Raw genomic sequence first — 20,922 nt, 5'->3', positions numbered from 1 at the left:
GAATAAGAGTGCTAATTTCTTTTTACTCTTGTTTCTTTTTTTTAAAATGGGAATTCATACCATCTAATATTGAAAAACAGAGTTTAAAATATACCTAATGATACTAACCTCTCTCTTATTGTTTTTCCCATATTATTCTTTACACTTGGAAGAAATTGATTTAGAAAGGACTATATCAAGTAATGAAGAAAAAAATTCAATGAAGTTCAATAATTCTCAGTTCCACTTTTTTTCTTCTCTTGAAATAAAATTAAATTCTAACACTTTTGTCTTAAGTTGGGTTCTTCTTGAACCTGACTGAAACTAAAATTGAATATTTCCTAGAGGGGTGATCCCAGGAAACCCTGATAGTAGAGTGGGAGGAGAAGAAAGCAAATGTCTGGGGGTGTTAAAAGGGTAAGGGGCCACTGTGGGCAGCTGGGCTCAACCCCGCAGGGAAGATACCACCTCAGAGCTGTCCCACCCAAAGCACAAGGAAGCTGAGGCATTTAGCCATCAATTTCCACCTGCGACTGGGTGTTAACTCCCTGTGCATGGTCGAATCCCCACTCCTGCAACCAGAGAACCCTGCTGGCAGAGGCTATTCAGGAGCTTGCTAAGGGAAGTTACTGGGCTCTATTAGAACAGTGAATGCCAACAGGATACGGTGCCAGTCACCAACAACATGTGCCAACATTTTTTTGAAATTATAAAGCCTGTATAATGGATTCACCTCAACTGAATTATGCTAAGTGAAAGAAGTCACTCTTAAAAGGCTACATTAGTGTGTGATTACATTTATTTGGCTTTCTGGAAATGTCAAAACTATAAGGACAAAAACCAGATCATTGGTTGGCAAGGGCTGGGGAGTGGCACTGGGATGAATACAGGAGGGCATTAGGGAACTCTTTGGGGCATTGAAAGTGTTCTCCGTCTTGATTCTGAAGGTGGTCATAGGACAATGCATTTGTCAGAAGTCATAGAACTACTATACCTAAAAAGGGCAAGTTTTACTGAATATAACTTATACCTCAGAAACCTGACTATGATGTTCTTAAAAATATGTCTGCCATATTAGTTGCCATTTCAAGGAAGTTTAGTTCTTTTCTCTTGAGGACTTAATGACTTGCTTCTAAAAATAGAAGAAGGCAGAAGTGATACAGTGTGAGTCAGAGACTGGTTCGTAAAAGGCACTGTGGCTTCCTGCTTGCTCTCTTACTCCCTCTTGGGTCAGCCACTTTGGGGGAAGCTAGATGCCATGCCATGTGTAGCCCTATGGAGAGGCCCATGTAAAGAGCAGCTGAGGCCTCCAGTCAACAGCTACATGAGTGCAACGCCTTGAAGTGGAGCCTCCAGCCCCAGTCAAACCTTCAGATGACTGCTGCCCAGCTGCCAGTTTGCAACCTCATGGGAGACCCAGAGACAGAACCACCCAGCTAAGCCACTCTCAGTTCCTGACCCTAAGAAACTATGTGAGGTAAAATTGTTTGTTTGAAGCCGCTATGCTTTGGGTTCATGGGTCATGCAGCAATAGATAACCAATACACTGGCTTAAAACTTAATCCCCACCTTAGAATAAAAGATTCTTTTATATAAATTTATGCTGAGATACTTGGCATGATGTTCATGGGAGGTGAATGACAGTGGTTTTTGGGTGGGTGAATTTGGGGATCATTTGTCTTTTGTCTGTCCTCTTTTATATTCGTGCATGACTTTGTATAATGAACGTGTATCCTTCAAGTTAAACACAAAAATAATGACTCCAAGCCTGGGTGCCAGTACAGAGTGTGCCGTTTACCCAGGGGTCAGAGCCAGGAGGTGTGTGTCTATAGGAAGCAGGAGCACCACTCCTTCAGACAATGAGAACTCTCCTGGGCCTCACACTCAGTGGCACCACAACAGCAGATGAGCCACTTCTGAAACTCCGCTTCGTTCTTGTGCATCAGAAGGAATTGTCCCAACAGGATGTAGGCCTGTGGGGCAGGGGAGAGGTAGGGAGAAAAACGGGAAAGGTTATAATAAACCAACCCAGAGGTGCTCTTCTCCAACACCAGGACCCTCGTAAAAATCGAAGGAAGGGGCCCAGGTCAGGTTTGAGGGACAGTGACAGCACCTGGGCGATGGGGATTCTGGGACCGGCCCTTGGTGAGATGTGAGGCCAAGTGAAATGCATATCTCTTGGGTCGGGTTTGGGGGGATGTTCAGCCTGGGGTAAACCAGAACCTGTCTTTCTCAACTTTAATGAGCACATATATCACCTGGGACCTTGTTAAAAGGGAGGTTCTGACTCACTAAGTCTGGAGGGGGGCCTGAAAGTCTGCATTTCCAACATGTCCCCAGCTGATGCTGGTCCAGGGACATTTTGAGTAGTGAAAGCATACTCCCTTCTGGCCTCTGATCTAGTATTTCTCTCTCTCTCTCTCTCTTTTCTTAAAAAAGTAATTTCTCCATCCAACATGGAGCTCAAACTTACAATCCCAAGATCAAGAGTTGCACACTCCACCAACTGAGCCAGCCAGGTGCCCCTAGTATTTCTTTTTAACACAGACACACGCACGCACGCACACATGCATGCACACATAAAGAAGAATCAGAGATGCTCCCCACCCCATCACTTTCTCAATCCATCTTGCAGAGTTTCTAACTCTCTTCGCTGTTGACATTGTGGATAATTTTGTGCTGTTGGGGTGGGTTGGGGACTGTCCTGTGCATTGCAGCAAGTTTAGCACCATCCCCAGTCTCTACCCACTAGATGTAGGAGCAGTCCCCCAGCCCCCCAAATTGTGACAGTCATAACCGCCTCCAGACATTGCCACATGTCCCCTCCAGACATTGCCACGAACGCTCCTTTGACCAAGAACCACTGCACGTGGGACTGGTAGATGAAGGGCATCTTGGCACCAATCTGTTCTTGCAAACCAGCTGTGTGACCTTGGGCAACTCACTTAACATGAAGTGAGGACCCCAAGAAACAGGGTCTCAGTTTCTGCATCGCCTGAAGGCACACAACATGCCCTGCCCCACCTTGCAAACTGAATTAAGTAGATTCAGTGTGAAAACGTCAGGAAAATGCAAATTCCTTATTTGTCCTGGAATGCTTAGCCTGTGGAAGGAGCACAGAATGTAAAACACGATAAACCTTGCCCATCCTTCCCTTCTGAAAAGTCTGTGTGCATGAAAAACGCACGTAATTAATATTAAGTACACCAGGACTGATAGCTCTTCGGCATTCTCTCATTTTCTAACTACTATTCTACAACTTTTCACTAATCTCTTTATAATTTTATCACGTGATTATTGACAAGGAGCAAGGACTACATGGAGAAAGGGACGCCCAAGACCGAGTGGCCACAAATTGACTGAGCCGCTCAATGGTGAAGCCTGGAGATTTAAGGTCACATAAACGCCCGTCATTCGTGGCTCGTTTGGGGGCTCTCCAGCCTGGAATGAATGAGAACCAGTGTCCACGCTTGCCGTCCTGGGCCTTCTCCAGGAAAACCTGCTGCTGTCTATTTACTTTCAGTTACATAAAACAAAGCAAACTTCATCTGAACCAAAGGGAACATTTTTTTTTTTTTTTTAAGAAATTAAATAAAAGCTGAATTGCAGTTGTAAAATGTACCCAAGCTGTTGGAACTTGGGGTTTCTTATTTTTAGTCATGGTCCTGTTGTTGAAAAGATTAAAAAAACAGCCAGGATGTCATGGTCATTTTCAACTGCTACTTGAATCATCTTTTTAGAAAAGCCATATTATTGCTTAGAACGATCTCATATCCTTGTATCTTCAGTGGTGATTTTAGGGAGATGCCTTTTAATTCAACATTTAAAAAAAATGAACATCTATTGAATGTTAATTGAGCCAGGTGCTGCAGTGGGTGTGGGGGGTGGGGTGCAGAGGTGAATGACAGGATCAAGGAACAAGGAGCTCTGTCCAGGGAGAAAGAACATTAGTGAAGATGATAAATAATAGTAATAATAATGATAATAGTAATGGCGCTTGAGGACCTTTGATGGGCTCCAGACCCCTGGCACGTTTTAACCCCGTCCCATTCTCCAGATGGAATCACTGAGAATAGAAGAGGTTGACCCTTGTTTTCCTGAGCCCCATGTTTGCCCATCCCGACTGTCCACATCTGGCCTCACACCTATGGCGGCCTCTGCCCTTTTGGAGGCCCCGCTGTTGGCATCAGCTGGTCGGGCGATCAGAGCCTCCGTATCCCCACCAGCCTCAGCATCTGGGAAGCCAGGGAACGCATGCCATGTAGGACCACAGGCAAATTTTCCAGGAACGCTGCAGGAAGAAGGGCCTCTTCTCGTGGCCTCTGGAACCAAGTTGCCACTGACTGTCCCTCGTCCACTCGCTCTGCCACCCTCCAGGGGTGGGGAGGAAAAGTTAGCCATCATCATGGTCCCCATCACCGCTCTGCCCAAAGCCTGTTCTGTTTCTCCACTGGCTCCAGAAAGTGACCAAAGCTCACAAAAATCTGGCTGTGGGGAGGGTGACGCAGAGACACGGGAACATTGAGCAGACATGGCCTAGTCCCACCACCTTGGACAGAAGCCCCGCCCTTGGTTTAATGCTTTGCTGTGGCCGTCTTGAAGTCCTCAGTATAGGGGAACAAGGGGCCTCATATCTTCATCTCATGCTAGGTGGCTGGTCCTAGTCCATGCCAATGAAAATCTTCCATCTTCACTGTGACACCTGGCCTTTTCTTTTCTTTCGTTAACTGTTTTTTTATTTGAGCAAAGTTGACACACGTTTGTTTCAGGTGTACAACATAGTGATTTGACACCCTGCAGGTTATGCAATGCTCCCCACAAGTGTACCTTCTGTCACCTGACCTTTGCAAACACATCCGTGGTCTTGGCCCTCGCTGATTCTCAGGCTTCTCTCTCACCTCTGCCTGCAACGCCAGCTCCTTGGAGCCTAGAGTGAATGCATTTACGTGGCCACAAGACTTCATTGGGGGATCAACAACTCTCTTTTTCTCTAACCAGGTTTTGGCTCTTCAGCCTTCATGGCCACTGGTAGCCAGTGACAATCTTGAAAATCCAGTACCTCTCGGTCATTTCTGGTTTAAAACTCCTTGTCTTAGTGCGAATGTTCGATCCAAAGCAGGGCTTGCCCCTTCTTCTTTCTTCTCCATGCCTCCCTGGGATATACTTACACTAAAAAATTATTTGTTTGACTAAAATTCAGATTTAATGGAGCAGGTCCCTGTATTTTATCTGGCAACCCTACGCAGGGTAACCCCAAACTTCCATAACTGACTCCTTGCAGGGCCCAGACATCAGGCAGTGGGGGGCCTCTGCAGGACTACCCCCCACCCCCAGAGACTGTCTGCCCAGATGCAAATTTCACCTCTCTCACCCCGAGTGACTTTGAGCAGGTCATGCTCTGTGCCTCTGTTTCCCCATTGGTAAAACAAAGGTGAAATAGTATACCTTATAGGATTTTCTGATGCTTCAATGAAATATAAATAATGCACTGAGGACAGAGCCTGACATGTAGCAAACATCATGCACAAGTTCTGCTGTTAGGAGAGCCTTAGGGAGCAGGTGGGCACCCATACATATACCCCTTACTGATCTTCCAAGTATCTTTCTGGAGGAAGATTCAGGCTCAAGGATAGGACTTTATAGTGTCTTCAAAGAACATTGAACCAAACCAGATTCTCTGGGCTGGTAAACTTACTTCCTCACTGTTGGATAACTTCAGGGTGATCTGCCGAGTAATGCACCCGCCCCATAGGGCACTGCTCAAAGTTCCTGAATTTACTGAGTGCCTGGAAATTCACTCATCCCTGAGCCAGGTTTTCATAGGGAGAAGAGGAGTACAAAGACGTAGAACCCTCCTGTGCTTCACAGGAGACGTGGGAGAGCCCCAAAGGCAAGCTGTGCCTCTCTAGCATAATGAGTGTGGGTACTCAGGCCATGTGTGGAAAGAATAGTCAACAGTACAGATGTCACAGCAAGGGGTCCTATTGAATACTCAGTGTTCAGAAGCACGAGCTTATCAGGCTGGGGTAGGCGGGCAGAAGGAAGGCATTCTTCCCAGAGAAGGTCCGTTGTGAATGGGGTCCTGAAGTGGGTGAATGTCCATTTCAAGAGAGGCCTGCGGGCAGGTGGTCCCGTCTGTGTTTGTGATTCATGGACACTGTGGCTTGGGTATGGAGTGGGTGGGGGTGGGGAATATAAGACAGAGCTAGAGCCAGGCCATCGAAAGCCTCTTGAGCGTCTTGTGCACCAACATATTTTCCTTTCCCGGTCATTCCTTTGTCCCTTTCGGCCCTTCTGCTGTTAAATCTAGATCAGCACTGTCCAGTAGAAGTTTAATGTGAGCCAGCCACATACACAATTTTTAATTTTCTAGTAGCCACAGGAAAAATGTGGGGGGGATGAAACAGGTGAAATTAGTTCTGATAATATGCTTCATTTTCTCCCATATTTCACAAATATCATTTCAACATGTAATCAGTAAAAAACTATTGATGAGATACTTTGCATTGGGTGGGGTACTTTAAAATTCTAAATCTTTAAAATAAAATCACAGTGTGTACTTTACATGCATAGCATTAAAGCATTATTCAGATAGGTGCTCCGCAGATACAAATGGCCAGTGGCCACAGTATCAGATAGCAGAGATCTAGATTCTCAGAGATCTAGATCTGCCAAGGCTGACCACCTGGGAGAAGAGTGGGCACAAAATACCTCAGAGAGAATTCAGCTAAATTTTTGACTGTCAAAGTCCTGAAGAGACTTGGGTGAATCCATAGAAGAATCAATAGTTTTAAAAGTCATGGCATAGCTGGGGGAGGGGACAGCTAGACCCCAGCAGAGGCCAGCAAAGGATAGCATGAGACCCAGACAGGTGTCCCTCCCTAAGGTCTCTTGCAGGCAGGGTATAAAAATCCAGGAGCTCAGAGGATTCTAGGGCAGTGAAACAGCTCTGTACGTTACTATAATGGGGGATATGTGTCATTATACATTTGCCCAAACCTATAGAAACTCTGCGAGTGAACCCTAATATAAGCTATGAACCCTAGGTGATTACGATGTGCCAACGTAAGTTCTTTGATGGTTACAGATGTACCACTCTGGTGGGGGTGTGGCTCATGAGAGAGGATGTACATGTGGGGGGGGACAGGGGGTACATGAGAAATCTCTGCATCTTCTGCTTAATTTTGCTGTGAACCTAAAACTGCTCTAAAAATAAAAGCCTAAAAATATGCTAAAAATAATAATAATTAATAAAAAAATATATGCTAAATCTGAAACCCCTTCCCTATAGGATCTGCCTGCCCTGGAGGCTCTTCCTGCTGGCCCCAGCCACTGACTGGTCCTCACCCAGAAGCACCTGTTCACCTTTATAGGTACCACATCAGGTCTCCTGGATCCTTTTACAGGCCCAGCCAGGCTCCAGCCCTGAAACAGAGTCTCAACACTGAATCCCAGGGTAAGCTCTCTCCCTGCCGTGGTAACCACCGGGACCCAGATCTTCCTGTGTGGTTTGTGACAACACAATCTACCGCCATTCTTGTCCTCACTCAGGACCTTGATCAAGGCACTAACTCCCAGGAGCCTCTGTCCTCTCCTTTATGAAGTGGAGATAGCGACCCTCATCTCATTCGCAGGTGCGTGAGGGGCTCAGAGCAAAGGAGAAAGGTGAAATCTCCTACGTTAGTGTTTGGAATTAGTGACCCTAGGAATGAGTAGGGCCTGGAAGTGGTGTGTTGGTCACCGTGCTCACCAGGAGGTCGTGAGCATAAGAGGATCCTGGCCACACCCAGGCAAACGATTTCTTCTTCCCTACAGCCCTGATTCTGTGCAGCAAGTTCTGGGATGCCTGAAATTTACCCATTATTCATTCATTCCTTTATCTTAAACGTGCCTACTGCCCCACCTGTAATCCTCATTTAAAACACAGGCTGGAAAAGACAAAACTATAGGGACAGAAAATAAATCAGTGGTTGTCAGGGGCTGTGGGTGGGGAATATGAAGGGCACAGAGGAGCATTTTGAAGTGTGGGACTGTTCTGTGTCTTGATTGTGGTGGCTTCATGACTGCATGCATTCGTCAAACCTTGCAGAACTGTGTACTAAAAAAGGTGAAATTCACTGTATGTGAATAAAAATATTTTTAAAATGCTGAGTCTGGCTGAACAACAGCAAAAAAACCCACAACCCATTAAATCAAAGGGGGTAGAAGCCAGAATAATGGGTATCTCTGAGAGTGGGGGATGGCATTGATGGGGGAGAGACACAAGGGGATCATCGGGCATTCTGGAGGTATCCAATCACTGAATCTGGGGGGTGCCTCCATGAGTGTGTGTGTGTATGTATGTATATATATGTAAAAATTCACTGAGCTGAACCCTTCATATCAATGTTGGTGCATTACACCGCAATAGAAAAGAAAAAGGGACAATCATTTCTTTCAAAAAGGAATTTTTAATTTAAAATGTCTTCCCTAACCAGACTTTGCTTACTTCACTACCTGCTTGGGAAGGGTCCCATCTCCTTTATCTGGGAGGAAAGAATCCAATCCACCTCAATGGTGGAGCTCCAGCTTCCTGGCAATACCACCTAGTGGATATTAAATGGGCCAGTAGATTGGGGTGATATTCAGAATATTTCACAACTGGTATAAGCAACGTGTTGACCAGAAAACCAGAGGCCCACTAGTTCAGAGGCCCCCTGGAAACAGGCGTGCACGGTGCAGGTGCACACCAAACTGTTATCAGCCGTGTGTGCAACAGTTCCCAGCCTTGTCGGGCGTTTCTGCAACATCTTCCTGCGCAGTGGTATAGACTGACATGAGAAACTGAAGGGAATGAGCAGCAGTAGCTGTGGGCAAAATCTCTTAACTGAGCGCGCAATGCTCCACGTGAATTCCCATCTGCCTCTGTATGTGCTCACTCTCTTTGGGTTCTCCTCGGGATCATCTCCCATTCTCTCCTAAAATTCCAAGCAGCTTTAAGAGCACCATAAAAACAAATAATTACATAGAAAAGAATGTTCCGATTCCACTGGATACCCTTGAGGCCATTCTTGGGCTGTGAGTGACATCTTAGAACAACTCATATCCTCTTACTCTGGTGTAGACCCCAGTCTGCTGTTACTCCACCTGCCATTGCCAAGCTGGTGCCCTGGTGGGGCAGGCAAGACCCCACAAGTCTCTTCATGGAGGTGGGAAGTACGTGCAAATCATCCATCCTGACGGCGCAGCCCCAGACTCGGGTGGCTGGCTCACTTCTGTTGACCTCTGGGTGTTTGAACACCAAGTGAATCATGCCCGGCCCAGCTGCTCTGAGCCAAGCCATTCAATTTGCCCATCATCTACTGGCCCTTGAGGCTGCCCAAGCATGAGGGGTCAGTGACGCTGAAGCAAGTGGCACTCTGCCAAGTGGCAGCTTTGCTCTGTGATGGCCCCTTGCAGGGACACATAGCAGCAGCAGCCATCTGGCAGGGCTCGGGGAAGAGAGGTCGGGGAGCGAAGTTGGGGCAATAAGAAAAAAATGAGTTACCTTGTTGAAACCTTTGGTGACCAAATTGACTGCAAGCTCACGGCTGATCCCGTCCACCCAGGCAACATCCTTTTCTCCGATGGGTTCAGAGAGGAAGGCTCTCAGCCTGGGAGACATATGATCCATCTTCTGTAACAGCGGTGGGAGAACAGGGTTAGGAGGTGGCTGGCTGCTCACAGGGAGAGAGGACGCTGGGGGACTTCCCTGCCGAGGGACGGGGGCAACAGATGGCAGACTTCCTCCCACCACTCAATATTTATTGAGGACTTTGAGATGTCATGGGCAGTGCCCTGCACTGAAGACCTCAACACATCCATTCCTGCCTGGATGGACTGAGAAATGTACAATGATGGCCCTGGATGAGTCCAGTAAACTCCACCAAAGGGGTGCGTTTGATGCTAAGAACTGTGATGGGTTTCTCTCTGCTACTCTTCCTGCCGTCAGTGCTTAAAGAAACACTGCTTCTTAGGAGCAGAATTGTGGTTGGAGAAATGGGGATATGTTGGTCAAAAGTTACAAAGGTTTAGTTACATGGAATGAATAAATTCTGGACATCTGGTATACAGCACGGTAATAATAGTTAACAATAATGTATTGTGTACTTGAAGACTTCTAAGAGGGTAGATCTTAAATTACGTCTTACTACACACGCATACACAAAAGGATACCTATATAGAACTGACGGATCAGTTGTTATCTTGATCGTGGTGATCTTTTCAGTGTGTGTATGTCAATCAAATTGTGCACCTTAATATAAACAATTTCTTTAGGTCCAAGATTTCTCAATAAAGTTGTCTTAAAGGCAAAAAAAAGAAATCGTTGCTTCTCTTAGCTAATTAACCCACCTTCTCTCTTTACTACCAACACTTTTTCATATTTTTATTTTAGCTTTTATCACACTCTGTCATAGTTGGTTGTTTAGTGACACGTAACAGAAAACTCTTCAACTGGATCAACTATCAAAGAAGACATTATATAACTCAAAAGCCCAAGGGTAAGGATGGGTATGGTACAATCAAGGCCACAACTCCATTTTCTCTGATTCTTTCAACTTTTCCTCCTTGTGTTGGCTTCGGTCTCAATTGGTTCCCCTCATGGCAGGGAAATGGCTGCTTTAGGACTCATATTCCCCAACACTGCACCCCAGAAGAAGAAGGAAAGAGAAAGAACATGTCTCTGAGGCATTCTAAGCAGAGCCTCATCCAGTCCTGAAGGTCTGCATAGGGTTACCAGTGTGAGCTTAGTGTTGGCAGTACACTCCAGTCCTAGATCTGGGAGGGGAGTTAGCTTTCTTTAAACCATATAAGCTGTGAGATCAAGCATAGTTACCTGAACAAAATCAGGATTATTATCTGGAGAAGGGGAGATGAGTGTTAAACAGTAACCATAATACCCCACTATCGTCCACCCCTTTGGTGACCCAATATCTGTACATTTTTCTTCCATTACATAATCATCAGAAATACCCACACTTGGCTAATGTAGACTCACCTCCTCCCCCAATGGGTGAAGCCCTATGACTCATCCAGTTACTGGATTCAGATTCAAGTTCCTATTTTCTGGAAGATGCATCATATTCTCCATCATGTCTGGAAGTAGCAACTCATGGGATGGTAACCTATGAATTGAATTCTGAACTTCACCACCATCAACATAGTCAATAGTGAGGGGAAAAAACCCCAGGCTATCTGCAATAAGAATTTCCAGAAGGGGAATTCTCCATTTGGAGAAGGGGACCATGGGAAACACATTCAGGTGTCATTGGCCAACAGTACATGCAGTCTTGAGGAAATATTGGAGATTCCTTGCCATGCTGGTAAAGCAAGTGCCTTAGTCAGCCGAGATGGTGGCCCCCAGCTCTGCGTTTGGGTGTAGCTGCCCCGTCTGCTGCCTCGCCAACATTTGAGTGGGCGTGTGTCTTTCAAGGAGAGTCATTGCTTTAACAACACACTTCTGGTTGGTACAAGTTCAGGGGTTGCCCCGAGGAATGGGCAATTTCAGGCAATTTCAGGCATTGGTTGGCCCCTTTCTTTGGCAAGTCAGCATCCTTAAGAATCTCCTGGATTTCTTCTATTCAAGTCTGTGGGCTGGTAGTTCAAGCTGGATTTGGTCTCAGGTCAGAATCCTTGAGCTGGCAACAGGGCTCTGTGCCTTGCCCACTGCCCTACTCCCCAGATTAGTGGCACCTTCCTTCACCTCTGACGTGAAGGTACCCCACGTTGGCTCCCTACCCCCCAGCTATATCCTAGCTCCATGTTCGCAGTGAGTGAGCTGTCCCCTTCATCAAGCTTGAGGTACCTAAGACAAGATGCTCCATAGAGACCTGGGACCTGGGGACACTGTTTATCCAGGGCCCTGATCTTTTCTCTTGCTAAGCCACCTGATTTGCTGCCTGTGTTCTAACTTTAGCAAGTTACATCAGCTTTTCTGACCCAGCAGGGCTTGCTCATCAAAGTCCAGTCACTTCAGCTGGCAGGCCACAGGCAGAAAGGCCCTCTCTCAGCAAAGCTGTGTTTTTATTCCTCCCCATTTTCAGATGGGCTACCCTCCTCCTAAATTTGAGTCTCCTAGGACCTTTTTTTTTTTTAAAGATTTTATTTATTTATTTGAGAGAGCACGAGCAGGGCAGGAAGGAGCAGAGGGAGAGGGAGAAGCAGGCTCCCTGCGGAGCAGGGAGCCCAACGCAGGGCTCGATCCCAGGATCCTGGGATCATGACCTGAGCCGGAGGCAGACGCTTAACCGACTGGGCCACCCAGGTACACTGAGTCTCCTAGGACCTTAACAAAGACTGCCAGAGGTAGCCAACATCCTAAGTATTTCCCACCATATCTCTCCAAATGTCCTATCTCCCTACACATAGGGTCTGTATCCTGGGGTTAAACAGGGAGAATCAGCCATTTTGCTAGCCCAGGATCAGCGTCTTCCTAGTTTAGGTGGACATCCTGTTGTTCTTCATGTGAATACCTCTTCTCAGCCAATCCACATTTGAGGTTTGCTTATTGTAGCATCCCCTTCTTGGTACCAAACTCTGGGTCAGTTTGGACAGTTTGTAATTCAAGGAACAGAAAAATCCAGTTCAAACTGGCTTACATAGTAAGAAGGTCTTATTAACATCTGCCACCAAGAAGTCCGGAGGTGGATCACATACTTGAGGAAGGCTCTGGCTTGAGTTCCCTGCAACTCTCTTGGCTTGGCCTTCCTTTATATATGGGCTCAATCCTCAGCTTGACTCTTTCGTGGAAATAACTGGGCTGTGGCCAGACCTGGCATCACTTTTGCAAGGTGCGTCCCCCTCCCTCAAAGGAAAACTGTTTTTCCCTAGAAGCTGCCAAGGAATGTCTTCTCCAGTCCAAATCATCATATGTCAAGCCCAGATATGTGTCCTACCTCTGGTTCAGAAGGCAAGTCAGTGACCTACAGAGCACCCAGGCTGCATGGGTGAGGATGCGGCACAAAGTCAGGGTACTTGCCATGTTAGTGGGGGTAGTTACTCCATACCATGATATGGGACAAGGTCAGAAGAGCAACCCAATGTCCACCATATATTCCCCCAGTAGATTGTGAGGGCCACAGCTGCCTCCTAACACCCTTTGCTTCCCACCCCAGCCCCAGGCAGGCAAAGGGCAAGCACTTGGTGACGGAAGTGACTGATCCATCCATTGCTTTCAGATATCTCCAGCGCTGGTCCCCTCACCTGTTCCCATGCTCCCAATTCTCCACACCTAGAGTCTAGCTCCCCTCATAAGGCTTCCTGCCCCAGGAGACATTCTGTGACACTTAGGGACACAAACTCTCCAAGAAGTGATGAATCTGAAGGCACTGATTGTAGGAGTTAGGAGGCGTCTAAGAGACCTTGATGTGTCAGCTGGTTTGAGGAAGGGGAGCACAAGGCAAGACTGGTTGTCCAGGGGCCCCAATACTGCGGGTCTCAAATACACAGTTGTGTGAGCTGTGAATATTATTATGGGGGAGGGGTCTCCATCTCTCCAGCAGCTAAATATGAAGATCTCTCTTAATCTGTGAAAATACGCTGAAGGGTGAGCTCTGCAGCCCCCATCACCTCCTGCGACAAGGAGTCGGGATTGGGGGTCCAGCTCCAGGCCGGGCTGTAGGAGATCAGGGTTTCTGAGCAGGAGGAAGAGCCCCAGAGCTCTTTCACCAGCTTTGTTGGGGAAAATTCCATTCACTATCCACGTTGGCCATCTGTTAAGTTAAACATCTCTGCCCATTAAATGAATAAATGGAAACTACAACATTGCTATCAATGCAGCAGCAGCATCAAAGACAGGTAATGATTAGCAACACCTTGTGTGTATTTGCTTTTCTCACACACCTGATCTCACTTTGATCCTTGGAACACTCCGGAGCATAGGCAGCAGGAATTTTTATCCTTCTGAGGATCCACTGAATAGAAGCCTTCACATTCATTAGGATGCCTTTGTCTGAGGCAGTGGTTCTCAACTGGGGGCAAATTGTACCCCCCGTTCCACCGAACCCCAAATTGGCAAACTGTCTGGAGACACTTTGGGTTGTCAAAACTGAGGGAGGAGAGCTATTGGCATCTAAGGGTAGAGGTCAGGGTTGCTGCCTAATGTCCTGTAATGCACACAACAGCCCTCTCACAACAAAGAATTACCCGGCCCCACATGTTGATAGGTTCAAGGCTGAGAAACCCTTGGCTAAAAGTAACAGAAAACCTGACTCAAATGGTCTTAAAAAATACTTTTCTAATCTCACATAATCAGAAATCCATCGGTGAGGTGGACCCCAGGATCTTGTCAGTCAGCGTCTGTGTGTGGGTGTGTGTGTGTGCGCGTATGTCCATCCATGTGTGTCAAGAACCAGGCCAGCTGCGTCCAAGGTCCCAAGATGCATACAAAATTTGCTTGGGTCCCGTCCAGACATGAAAACTTCCAAAGGAAGGACAGGCCATTTCTTCTCGGGTGTTCCCAGAACCTCTTCAGTAGAACTTGCCTTGGTTGCATTGGCCGGAACCAGGCAGCATGCCCACCCGGAAACCAGTCACTGGCCAGGGGAGTGGTCTGCATGGGGATGCGGATGAGGTCAGCCCGCTGGACATATGGCCTCTCAGAGAATGCCAGGTTCTGGAGGAAGTAGGGAAAGGAGGTGGATGCTGGGTAGTGAATGACTGAGTCCACCATGTCTTCCAACCTGGTCAAATGTTCAGTCCATCACAACTAGCACTTCTCAAAGTTTAATGTGCACATGGACCACCTGAGGGGGGGGTCTTGTTTAAAAATGTGGGTTCTGATGCAGGAAGGTGCTGCATTCCTAACCAGCTCCTAAGAAGATGCCCATGCTGGGAGCTCACAGATCACACTTGGAGTAGCAAGGCATTACATAATGCCACCTTTTCTTTTTATATTTAATGGTGGCAAAATTTACATAGCATAAAATTTACCATCTTAACCATTCTTAAGTGTCCAATTAGGTAGTGTTAAGTATATTCACATTGTTGTGCAACCAACCTCCAGAACTCTTTTCATCTCACAAAACTGAAACTCCAAACTCATTAAATAGCAACTCTCCACCGTCACCTCCCCCCAGCCCCTGCCAACCACCACTCTGTTTTCTGTCTCTATGAATTTGACTACTCCAGATTCCTCATTTAAGGAGAATCGTAAGTATTTGTCTTTTTTGGGACTGGCTTATTTCACTCAGCCTAATGTCTTCAAGGTTCAACCATGTTGTATCATGGGTCAGAATCTCCTTCCTTTTTAAGAATGAATAATATTCCACTGTATGTATATATCATATCTTCTTTATTCACTCACCAACAGTGGACACTTGGCTTGCTTCTACCTTTTGGCTATTGTGAGTAATGTTGCTATAAACACGGGTGTGCAAATATCTCTTCAAGATTCTGCTTTTAATTCTTTTGGATTGAGTGGAATCACTGGACTATATGGTAATCCCATGTTTAATTTTTGGAGGAACCACCATACAGTTTTCCATAGTGACTGTACCAATGCTGTATATTCTTAAACTTTACCACACATTAGACTCACGCTGGGAGACACAAATAACCAAAGCTTGGGTCCCTCCTCTAGCATTTGACTTAATTAGCATGGGGTGTGGCACAGACATCGGAATTTTCAAAAACTCCCAGGTGATTCCAATATGCTGCCAAGTTTGAGAACCACTGTTTCCTTGTCATTTGCTTCTCATAAAATTATGAGCAGGTTTTCTAGGTCCCAGCTAAGTGGGATGTTATAGTGGGTTGTCTATGTCTGTGTATCCAGACGGCTTATGCTCACCAACTAGCAGGCAGTGTCTGTCCCCCCTTCCCCAGGCACATCATATCCTCATTAGCCATCAGCAGGAAGATTTAACTATGACCCCTGATGGCTTTGAAGTCAGAGAATTCAGAGCAGACAGGCCTCTATAATGGCCTACTCCTTTTTTTTTTTAATTAAAAAAAGGGATCTTTACTTCAAAGGAAATTTTACCTGGAATCCCTTTATATAAAATAGATCAAAGCAGAATAACTCTGTTGACTTGCCAATGAGGGGAGGGCACCAGAGCCACCCTGGGATATATATGGAGCTGTCCCTATGGTTCCCTTTATGACCCCCTCAAACCCCTGTCTGATCCAGCCTACACCCCTCATTTCACCTGTAAGAAAACCAAGGCCTCAGAATTTAAGTGACCTGCTCAAGATCCTATGCTTAGCAAAACAGGGTTGACTCTGTTTCCCAGGGGAGCACTCTTTCTAAGTGATGGGGGCATTTCCAGGGTGGGTTTCAGGGTGGGCTATGTTACGGTCAGATCAAGCACTCAGCCATCACATGACAAAACTACCACAAATGCCTTGACATACTCCTGTCCCATAAAAGAGTCTTGGGTTACAGGGCGTTCTATTAATTACATCGTTTCGAACCACAAAGTACTGTTTGGGGAGGATACATTGGCAGGAAAGGACTTCAACCAAGTCTGGTTTTAGAGGCTAAGAGAAGTCACTCACCTGTTTAAATAAGGAGTAAAGGGTCAATGGAATTTAATCACGACTCCCAAAGGAATGACCTTCTAGTTGCAAATGTTTGACATCCTTTAAAGATCATTTAAAAATCTATACAATAAGTCTTTGTGAAGACGCAATCCCAAACGCGCCCCATCAAATAAATGGAGTGGGGTGGGGACGCTGCTCTAATGCCATACAAATGGGTATTTGGGGCTTGGGATAAGATTTCCAGTGGGGACATTGTACACAAGTTTAAAAAGTAACATCTCTCAACAACCATTAGCTGAAAGTGAAGTCATTAGTCTCTGGAGCCCAAGTAAGATGACTCTAGAGCTGACCCAATGATGGCCCAATGATGAGACACTGGTATGGACCATACAAGAACATAGCTAGAATACTATAGTTTCCCTGAAATCTAAATGGAAAAGTGTAATATTTCTAAATGTATTACTTTGCCTAATACATGATTTTAAATGTGTATAATTAAATTATGAAATGAAAAGGTACAAGCAAACTATTTTATCTATATCCCTAAGAGTTTATACATTCAAATGGCCCAAAAAAGCATTTTCGGAGGGGTCTTCTAATTGAGCAAATGAGAGGTTCTTTTATTTTCCTGTTTGCTTTATATTTGGGCATATGTAGTACTGCCTACTCCAGGAACTGTGATGTTGATATTACTTAAGCTTCATGTTTTGCTCTCCCCTTTTATTGAAGGGGTACAGGACAGAAATCTGCATAGGTGGTCACATTGTTGAGGGGGCTGCTGCCCACATTTTGTTCTAGAAAATGCCCCCCATGGTGAATCTTTTTTATGTGAAGAAAAAAGTATACCTTTCAAAATTGGTGTATTTCTGTGTTTATGAGGAAAGGAATTTGTAAACATATTTCTCTTTTTACTCAGCCTACTGGGAAGCTTTGAACTAAACCTACTGGCCACATTTAGAAATTAGCATGGATAAAATCTCTCTCCCTTCCTAGTTATCATATTTACTTCTTCCGCTCAATGCCCTCATTTTCTTTCTACTTTTACTTTAAAACTTAAATTTATGTGCTCAGAGTACTCACACACTTTTTAAATTATGCTGCTTTATTATGTGCTCAAAGCCTCAAAGATATGGAGAATAAAAATAGTTCCTAAACTAAGCAGATTTATGGAAAAATTCAGGGTCCCTCCCTATGGTCTCAAAAACTCTGCAGCCTTGTAGCACCAAGGGAAAGCAAGAGAATGAGGATGAGAATAATCTCAGGATTGTCCCTACAGAGGCCCTTGCCTCCAGTGTGCGGATGGCGGGACAATGGAGTTGGACCAGGAGGGAATGAGGACAGTACGCATTTCTCACCCCTTAGGATCCAAAGGAATGCTGTCTGTCAGATACCATTCCTGGCCCTATACACCTCTGCCCCGCTCCTCAAAACTATCTCTTCTCCCTTCAAATGACCCGGTCTGCCTCTCCCTCCCAGTCATTCCTAGATAAAGAATAAAAAGAAAGGTGGTAATGTTCCTATGACACTGAGGTCTGACTCTGAGGAGCTCTCTCCCCCTTAAGCTGTTAAAGGTCTGAGGAGACACTGTAAGGTTGCCTCCCTTTTTGGATGGAAGCTCATGGCCCCAAGGCATAGGGCTCCACTTTGTACAGTCAACTCAGGAATTACTTTCCAGGGCCTACCATGCTCACCACAGTGTCCCGTGGCCACATTTCACCTTCTCAGGCCACATCCTGGCGCACCTGTGAATGGCTTTCTCTGTGAGGATTGCTCAGCTGGTGGGCTCTATGCCTGCTGGCGGCCATCTTTGCCAGGATGTATGGAGAGCCTGCCTGAGAAGGAAGCAACATGGAGAGAAGCAGATCTGAGGGCAGTGCAGATGGGCAGAAGAAATGCCCAAGCTAGGGAGTCAGAGATAAATGGATGCAAATATCTGTCCTTCACTTACTAGCTGGGAGACCTTGAGAGGATTTCTGAACCAAAGACTCCGTTTCCTCATCTGTACAGTGGGCGTAATGAATGTCACCCACCCACAGGGTGGTTGTGCAGATCAGATGAGTTAACTGAATGTCAAACGTGCAGTACACTGTCTGGAAGAGAGTAAGCATCACTGCAGGTGAGCCAATTCATTGGGATTGTATCGCACCATGATTTCGCAAATCTCTATGGTTATACTGTCAAGTTGATTTCTGTTGCTTCTAAGCACTATCTTCTTCTTCTTCTTCTTCTTCTTTTTTTTTTTTTTTTTTGGTTTCAAGTTTTTATTTAAATTCCAGTTAGTTAATATACAGTGTAATATTAGTTTCAGGTGTAGTACTTAGTGATTTATCATTTACATACAACACCCAGTGCTCATCACAACAAATGCCCTCCTTAATGCCAATCACCTTTCTAGCCTATCCCCTGCCCACCTCCCCTCCAGCAATCTTCAAGTCTATTTTACAGTTTGCCTCTCTCTTTCTCCCCTTTTTTCATCTGTTTTGTTTCTTAAATTCCACATATGAGTGAAACCATATGGTGTTTGTCTTTCTCTGACCAATTTATTTCACTTAGCATTATACTCTCTAGATCTATGTTGTTGCAAATGGCAGGATTTCATTCTTTTTTATGACTGAGTAATATTCCATTACATATGTATATATACACACACACACACCACCACCACCACCACCACCACCACCACCACCACCACACTTTCTTTATCCATTCATCAGTCAATGGACATTTGGGCTCTTTCCATAGTTTGGCCTCCAGTGTGTGGAGGCCAGTAAGACATAGGGGTGCGTGTATCCCAATGAATCTCTATTTTTGTATCCTTTGGGTAAATACCTAGTAGTGAAATTGCTGGGTCGTAGGATAATTCTATTTTTAACTTTTTGAGGAACCTCCAAACTGTTCTCCAGAGTGGTTGCACCAGTTTGCATTCCCACCAACAGCATAAGAGGATTCCCCTTTCTCTGCATCCTCGCCAATATCTGTTGTTTTCTGTCTTATTAATTTTAGCCATTCTGACAGGTGTGAGGTGGTACCTCATGTAGTTTTGATTTGTATTTCCCTGATGATGAGTGAGTACTGTCTTCTAAAACATGAGCCTGTCTGTCCTTTGCATACCATGGAAAGACCCTTTGGCATCCATCCCTGTGAGGGTTGCCTGTTGTCTACCAGTGCTCAGCACTGGCTCTCTCTACTTCTGGGGCCAGCACCTCTACTTCCCTTTGGGGACTCACTCTTCCCCAAACTTCAATCTCTATCTTCCCAACCCCCTGGCTCCAGGGGGCAACCATGTTAAGGCCTGGCCAATGGAACTAGTATATCATTTTGGCCACAGCAATGGTTCAGAAATGGGTTGTGGTGTGTTCCCTAGCCCAGGCCAAGCTCAGCTGGCAGGATGTGAGTGCAGAACTACTGGTGACCATCTCTGTCATCACCTGTCCCTGAGAACATACCTGAGAAGGAAGCAACATGTAGGAAAGCAGATCTGTGAGAAGGAAAGAGACATTCCCAGGACTCACTTGCAGTCCTGGATCTAGCCATGCCTGAAGGCACCTACCCTTGAATTTTTCAATTGTATCAGGCAATATTTCCCACTTTTGTTTAATTCAGTTTAAATTGGGATTGTACAATCTGTAACAAAGAGCCCTAACTAATCCACCACCCCATATTCATTCACTCATTCACTCATTCATTCATCAAGTGTTTGTCGTATGCCTTCTATGCACCAAGCACAATGCAAGGCACAAAAGCATCTTCATTCCACCTAGAGGCCTGTGGCAGGATTAGTCCCATGGGCAGGCAACAGGGATGGAAAAAATCATTTTTCAATGACCATTAATGCTCATCATTCACAAATAAAAGGAATATTTCCCTTCCTTGCCCTGAATTCCAATTCTACAATGGCAAACAAGATTCCTCTATTCCTTGGTGGCTGTCTTACACATGAACTTTTAATTGTAAAGCTTTCTCCTGATGCCTGTGATGAGTAGCCAAATAAATACAACGATTTCTCAGAACTTTACTGAGCATTGTCTCTTACAAGACCTTGAGTGAAGTCTATGAACCTATAGGACAAAGGCTTCTGCAGGTTCCCGTCAGAGAAAACCTCAGTGATGACCAGGATGTTCCCACAGGCAGCAAGTCACATCTTTAGGGAACCATAAAGGAGAGGGAGGAATGTCTTCATGAATTCCAGACTCCAAAGGTCAGTGTGGGTCTACTAGAGCACTCTGGGGTGTGCCGGATTGGGGGTAGGAGACCTGAGTCTGCTCTGCCTATGACCAGCAGTATGACGTTGGGCAAATCACTTCCATTTCGTGTGTATAAAATCAGAATGTTGAATTAGCTGGACCTCATTGTTTTGGTCCCTCCCAACATTGTGTGTCTTTGTTAACTTACAGTCTTTAGATGATACAAAATTCACACAGGGTCATAGTCCCTATTCTACCATTG

At 45.6% G+C, this 20,922-nt stretch overlaps 1 protein-coding gene across 1 annotated transcript; it reads right to left on the bottom strand.

Moving 5' to 3' along the window:
* Positions 1 to 1,805: 1,805 nt before the first annotated feature.
* BANF2 (BANF family member 2) lies at positions 1,806 to 10,050 on the bottom strand. The gene is made up of 2 exons (XM_032419768.1): positions 9,506 to 10,050; positions 1,806 to 1,952 (listed from the first exon to the last, which is right to left on the bottom strand). The coding sequence occupies exons 1-2, from the start codon at positions 9,629 to 9,631 to the stop codon at positions 1,806 to 1,808; spliced, it is 273 nt and encodes a 90-aa protein (XP_032275659.1). The 5' UTR covers positions 9,632 to 10,050.
* Between the last annotated feature and the right edge of the window lie 10,872 nt (positions 10,051 to 20,922).

This window comes from Phoca vitulina, unplaced genomic scaffold (assembly GCF_004348235.1).
Source record: "Phoca vitulina isolate PV1807 unplaced genomic scaffold, GSC_HSeal_1.0 scaffold22, whole genome shotgun sequence".
Taxonomy (NCBI): domain Eukaryota; kingdom Metazoa; phylum Chordata; class Mammalia; order Carnivora; family Phocidae; genus Phoca; species Phoca vitulina.
This window is presented reverse-complemented; position numbering and strand designations above follow the sequence as displayed.